The sequence below is a fragment of the Abrus precatorius genome, unplaced genomic scaffold (genome assembly GCF_003935025.1).
Source record: "Abrus precatorius isolate BTA unplaced genomic scaffold, Abrus_2018 Scaffold3, whole genome shotgun sequence".
NCBI classification, from domain to species: domain Eukaryota; kingdom Viridiplantae; phylum Streptophyta; class Magnoliopsida; order Fabales; family Fabaceae; genus Abrus; species Abrus precatorius.
Genome location: NW_020874373.1, coordinates 15,470,968 through 15,478,079, shown reverse-complemented (window position 1 = coordinate 15,478,079; position 7,112 = coordinate 15,470,968). Strand labels below are relative to the sequence as shown.

At 32.3% G+C, this 7,112-nt stretch overlaps 1 protein-coding gene across 1 annotated transcript; it reads left to right on the top strand.

The window, feature by feature from the left end:
• The first annotated feature begins 2,567 nt into the window (after nt 1-2,567).
• Nucleotides 2,568-4,781, top strand: LOC113862000 (ricin B-like lectin R40G3). Its single transcript, XM_027495144.1, has 4 exons — nt 2,568-3,257; nt 3,334-3,456; nt 3,677-3,905; nt 4,217-4,781. Coding segments are annotated over exons 1-4 (879 nt in total). The 5' UTR covers nt 2,568-2,732; the 3' UTR covers nt 4,219-4,781.
• The last annotated feature ends 2,331 nt before the right edge of the window (nt 4,782-7,112 follow it).

Sequence of the window (7,112 nt, the reverse complement as noted above, 5' to 3'; positions counted from 1 at the left end):
AGAAATGTAATGTGGGTCATGTGCCGTGATATGTGAACATGATATGTGTTGATCCGAAATTGATAGATGTGGATTGTATGTAAATGTTGTGTGATAGATGAGTATAGGCACTTATGTCGTATATTTGAATGAATATTGTAAATATATAGGCCCAAGGGCCGTGTAATGTGAACGATAATTGTGGGCTATGTGCCGTGTATAAGTATGATTACTGCATGCGTGAATAGAATATGTGTGAATGAGCGTGTTAGCACCGTTGTAATGTGTTGTGAATGGTTCAGCGATACGCTGAGGATGTGGGAGATGAGAACGGTAGAAATGCCTTGGGGAAGAGGGAGTGGTGATGACACCGACTGCGGAACGGGTGCACTATGGGCTACACACTCTCTTCCTGACTAGACCTCTGACCACTATCTTTGCTGAGCGACCCGTGACTGCCCACGTGGTATCCGTGAGGCGGGAATAACCAGCGACCATTCATGGTGTAAATTTGTGATCACAGTGCCACAGTGAGTGTGGTTGGTGTGTGTGTATGCATGAGTTTTGTGTACTGTACCTATGGATATGGAATGCTGTCTGTGATTGTGTTTTTTTAATGTATTGGAAATGTGCTGGAGGTGAAACTTTACGTTGATTGTGTGTTTTTAGGTAGTGTAACGTACTCACCCTTACATTCATTATTCAGGTAATCAAGATGATCAGCACCGGACTCAGTGAAAGGGTGAATGGAACTGCTATAGAACTTAGGATATTATTTCAGAAAATTGTTGTATTTGAATAAGTCTTATAGCAATTATTTGATATAATTTGTAAGCCCTTCCTTTATTTGAAATGGCTAATGAAACTTGAATTAAAAATGAAAATTTTATTATCTCAAAAATTTATAAAATTTCTTATTTATAAAAATTAAATTTAACGTGTTACAAGAATTATTTAATTAGTTTAATCAACCTTTATATTATAAATAAGAATTAATTATTTAAAAAATGAAACTCTTGTAAAGCTACTTGTCTTTATAATATGCTATGCATATTTTTTAAAATTAAAATTGATTAAAAATGAAATAAATTACATTCTCTCTTGTTGTATTCATTTTATTCTTTATCCACATATTTATTAACTCTATTTTAAATTTTAAAGTTATTATATAACTTTTCTTTATTACCTTATATATATATATATATATATATATATATATATTTGTAAATTACTTATTTTAACATTTATAAAAATTATGTTTATTTTATTTTATATTTAAAATTTACTTTCAAGAGTCTTATTTCTTAAATTCATAATTATTAAAATATATTAATTATTAATATTTAATTATTTTTTTACATTATTCATAAAAATATTATTTTTAATTATTTAATTATATTAAATTTTTATCATTTTGGTACATAATATTTTTAGTTATAAAGTTAAGTTAATTTCTTTTTAAAAAAATTATTTAAAATAAATTTATCATACATATGTAATTATTTAAAAAATATAAATATTTATTATTAAATTATTTAAACTAATAATAATAACAACAACGGTGACAACTTTTTATTAAAAATCATATTTTGACAAAATTATAATTTTCATCCTTTGATATTTTAATTTTTGATAATTTAATATAGGCTTCTAAGTTTGATTTAGGCTTATTTTAATCTTTTAAGTCAGAATTGTTTTCTTACTATGTTATATCCTTGAATTTTTATTGATTTGAAAACTATTTTGATGTTTAATATAGATATATTTTACAATAAAGATCAGTAATAATAGTAATTATAGATATTTAAAATTGGATTTACTATAGCAATTTTAATATGATTGTACGTATTTAAAATGAAAAAAAGTAAAAATATGATTAGTCAAGAATGATTTTCAAAAAGTCAAGAATAATTTAAAATATTAAATTAAATTTTAAAAGAATTAAATTAAATTTAAAGGATTAAATGAAATAATTTCATAACCTAAATTAAATGTAGAAGATAACAATCTAGCATGTGGATCAATGGTAAAGAGTTGTTTAAATTTATCCTATGATTTTAAGTTTAAGTTTCAATAAAGACGATCATATTAAATATTAAAAGAAAAAAATTTATCACCTAATTGAGTAGTTTGAACTATATTATTTTTAATAAAAGAAACATGTGGCAAGAAAAAAAATTAAAGAATAAAAGAATTTTTTTATAAATTTTTATATTTAAAAGTTATGAATTTAATATTTTTTATGTTCAATATTTAAATATATTATTAACATTTTAAAAATTAAACGATTTTATGTTTTTTATATAATAATTTTTATTAAATATTTTTACTTTTTTAATTAATGCATTAAACATCCATGTCAACTTTATTACGATAAAAAATAGTTAAATGCGTTACTTTAGGTACTCATAATATTTTTTAATTCTAATTTATGTATTACAGTATGAGTATTTTTTTTTCTAAAAAAGTATTTTACATCCGTCTATTTACCCAAGTACTTACTCTCTTTCTTTTCTGTGATATTTTTATTGGGATGACGTTCGGTCGAAAGTTACATAAAAGAGAACCGATCAACACGAAGCGAACCCACGCCACGTGTTGGGTCGAACCCAAACGCCATTGATTTTAGATGCAGTAGTTGTTGGCCCGCACCTTGTTTTCTTTTTTACCTCAATTTCACCGTCATTACATCAAACCAAGGGAAGCTTAACAACTAAGCACTCTCTTCTCCCCTCCCCCTTGCCATTCCAAAAATGGAGTTCCCATACAACCAAGGCCACGCCACCCACACCCACCACCACCACCACCGCAGGGACGACGACGACGACGAACGCCCCGACACTTACCCTCCGCCGGGAAACTCCTTCTCTTCCTACAACCAGCCACCGCCACCTCAGCCGCCCTTCTACGGCGTCCCTCAGCCAGCGCCACCTCAGCCAGAGACCCACGTGTTCCACTCTTCTCACGTGAAATCAGGACACGTGTCCCAGGACTTCAATTATTCCGCTCCCCCTCATCACCAGGGTTACCAACCTGCTCCTCCTGCAGCTGATTATTCCCCTCACGGGGGCAGCACCACCGTCCACCACGTGTCCCATGAAACCCACCATTACCCTCCTACCGTTCACCACGTGGGCCACCAGGTTAGTAACAGCTTCACCGCTTTCTCTGGTAAACCCACTGTGAGGGTTGTCACCAAAGCCGCACCCAATTTCTCACTCACCATTCGTCACGGCCAAGTCATTTTAGCACCGTCCGATCCATCCAATGACCACCAGGTAACCATCTGATCTAATTGCCTTCTCAATTTATTGTTTTTAAATTATTTATTATTTATTATTATTTTGATTGCAGCATTGGTACAAGGATGAGAAGTACAGTACGAGGGTGAAGGATGAAGAGGGTTGCCCTGCTTTTTCTTTGATCAACAGGGCTACGGGTGAGGCCTTGAAGCATTCCATCGGTGCCTCTCATCCTGTGAGATCTCTTTCTTTGCTATTCAATGCGATCTACATGTGAACACGATCACTCTTGGAGCTTTGTTCTTTTCTGTCCATCTGCTGTTCTCATCTGTAAATTCCGATGCTTTTTGCATTGGGATTAGGATTGGGATCACCGCAGTGTCGATTTCCTTTCCTCCAAAATAGAATATAAAAGTGTAACAGTAATTTATCTTCACTTGATAATGAATTTGCAGGTTCGGCTGATACCTTACAATCCAGATTATCTTGATGAGTCAATTCTGTGGTCTGAGAGCAGGGACCTTGGTGATGGGCACAGAACTATAAGAATGGTCAATAATATTCGTCTTAATGTCGATGCTTATCACGGGGATAAGCATTCTGGAGGCGTTCATGATGGCACTACTATAGTCCTCTGGGACTGGAACAAAGGTGATAACCAACGCTGGAGGATCTTACCCTACTGTAAGTTTTTTATCCTTTAACTCCCCGTTTAGTTTATAGTTGATATAATTGATTTTTATCTGTTGATTATGATTTGAGTTTTTTTGGTTGGAAAGTGCGAGGATTGATTTTGTAAGTACCTGTAAAACAAGTCCTTAGTTCCTAGCAAATAGCTATTATGCTTATGCTTTTTTGAGTTTGCCTTCTCAAGGCCAACCTGTTTTGAAACTCTCAGAAGTTTGGGTGTATGCTGTGTTTGTTATCATGATTAATTGATGTCTTTAGAAGTTGCTTGTTGTAACATCTTTCTGCAATGATTATGGTAAATGCAGGAGCACAAGACGGAATTATCAGTAGCTTTGAAGATGCATTGTCTTTTGGTTGAGAGGGTCTCCTCTGTTTGAGTGGTTTGTGCTTGCATGTTTTTTACATAGAGTATGATCAATGGTTTGTATGGCAGTCACTGATACCAGGCACTGGTTAGAGACTTCTTATCAATTGAATAAGTGTGTTTATCTGTTACATACATGTCTCAGTGTCACTGGTGAAGATGCTGATTGCATACAATGGAATACAGTCCGTGTGCCTCGTTTTCTTTTAATGTGATTCAATGTGAACAATTTACTGCTGCTGTTACATCTATCACCTAATAAATATTTATAGCTAACATGTGAAGTACAGTGTCACTAACTATCATAATAAGATAGAAAATGAGGGGATGTTAGATGTAAAATGAATACTTAGAAGAAAGAGATAGAACAAAATCTTAGTTGATATTTCATTTTCCTTGTCAATATTATGGTTATGCGTCATAGCGTCGAGGCACATGAGCTCTTCCTTAGTGCGCACCACGTGTAATTTTTTAAGTGCAATCACAAGGTTTATTCATAGTTCTTTTAAGGCAGGAAAGAAACAGGTATTTTGGTATTTAATTTTCTAGGATGGATCCTTCCGTTTCCAAAAAGAAATAGATAAAATTCTAGCTATTCAATTTTGACTCTACTTTCAGCAAAGGGATCTCATCAGTAGCATATCCCGGTGAGACGAGATTCTAAAAAAAAGTTAGCAAATGAGGATTCATTCAAACAATTTATGAAAGTTAATAAAAATAGTTTATTATCATTTTTGTAGAGTTAAATAAAATTCAGTTTTTCAGTACATACAATAAGAAATTAATAAATAATTTTAAAATAAGTTAAGACATTAATACTATAAATATGTTAAATTTTATGATTTTTGATAAAAGGGTCATTATATGTAAATAGTACGTTTTTAAGCATACGCTAAAAAATATTGAATGAAAAATGAGATATGCAACGAGTTTCCCCTGAAATTTCCTATTTTGACTTCGACGTGAGTCTACTCTCCTCGTGAATAGAGAAATACATATGCCACTATGTTTTTTTATTGGTCGTTACATATGCCGTTGTGCCATCTCCGCACTCTGCATGCTTACCCGGCCCAAACAAGTTAATAACTTTGACAAGATGGAATATGCTATGAGGCCTGTTGGGCCAGTGTCATCATCCTTATAATGCCTCAAGTGGACTACTTTCTTTTTCTGAAAATGCCCGACTCTTTAACTGGGCTGACAATGCCATTTAAGGCCCATGGAGGACCTCAGCGTACATGTACATGGCAATCCTTGCACGCGGCACAGGGAATCACAACCAAGTGTAATTAACGATTGTAAGACATGTGCCACTATGGAAGTTAAGTTTTTATCTTTCTTTAACTTTTTAATCTTTAACTACTTCATCGTTATTTTTTTGGTCAAAATATCATTATTGTAAAAAAATATTATTTTTTCTCTAAAACAACTTAAGTGTCGAAATTAAAAGAATATACAAGTTATTAAGATAAAATTTTGATATTTTTTTAATTTTATCTCTTCACTTAGGAAAGGGAAAACACTTTGTTAGCGAGATAATGGCAATGTTATACGACATTCTTCATAATATGAGGATTTTACGATTGTTAAGCAGTAGGGTAAACTGATGCCATAGCATCCACAGTATTTGGATGAGTATTGTGTGGACATTTGGTGGCATTAGAATGGGCAATAATAATATTGATTTGAATATGGGTGCTTTTTGTCTCTCCCATTATAATTTAGTGATAATAAGTTAGAGAGAGCTAATGATGTATAAGGAAGAGGATCCAATCCTATCGCATGCAAATATCACATCTTGTCTCCGCTCCCTTCCCATGGCCCAAAGAAAAAGGGGTATGAAGGGATCCACAAAGACGCAGTTATAATTTTGTGGAAGTGGAACAAGGGAGACAACCACAAGTGGATTATGGTGTCATATTTTCAAGTTTTTTTTTTTTTTCATAACACAGATTAATTGAATATGTTGTAGAACTCTTCACATAATATTTATTTTGTTGTATTCAAACAATGATAGGGATTCTTTTCCCTCTGAGTTTGAAATTTTCACATTAATTATTGTGTTTTGATTTATTTATTTTTAACTTCTCTATTGTTGCGTTTTTTCCAACAACATATTGCCATAAAATTGATATTGTAGAGAATATTTGATTTTATCTGTATAATAAGATAGAAATATTTTTTAAATATAAATACAAATACATTTTGTGGGTCTTATACTCAGACTTATATCTGTATAATGTAAGGAACCGAATTGGTTGAAAGCAAAAGGACAGCACTGCCATATAACGTGCTTTGGATTTCATATTTAACAAATCATGATCATCCACTTTGTCCAGATAAAATATGTAAAGCGTAGTAACCAACGAATTGAAAGTGAAAATAATTTGCAGTGTAACGGAGGTTCAAATGTGGTAAAAAACAGAAAGGTAATTTACATAAAGTTTCTTGTTCAATATGGTTTAACAATTGATGAAATAAGATCATTTTTCCCCTACACTTGTAAAGAAAGAAAAATGGTAACTGATTATTTTTTATGATGCTAAATGGTGGAGTTCACTTGACGGAAATGTCAGCAAATCTTGAAGATGCGTTATCTTCAAGTTGAGATTACTGTTGACGGCTGAGCTGCTATTTCACATGTTCATCAAATAATTTTGTAAAGGATTATTTATTTATTTTTAAAGTTAATCATTTAAATGCTTTGCATTCTACTTTTTTCCATTTTTTTGTTCAGGAAATTACTTTGCCTTTCTTACCTTTGAGACCTCAAGTTATAATTGTTCAAGCATAAATTTGATGAAATATATTGATTCCTAGTATTATTATCATGCGTT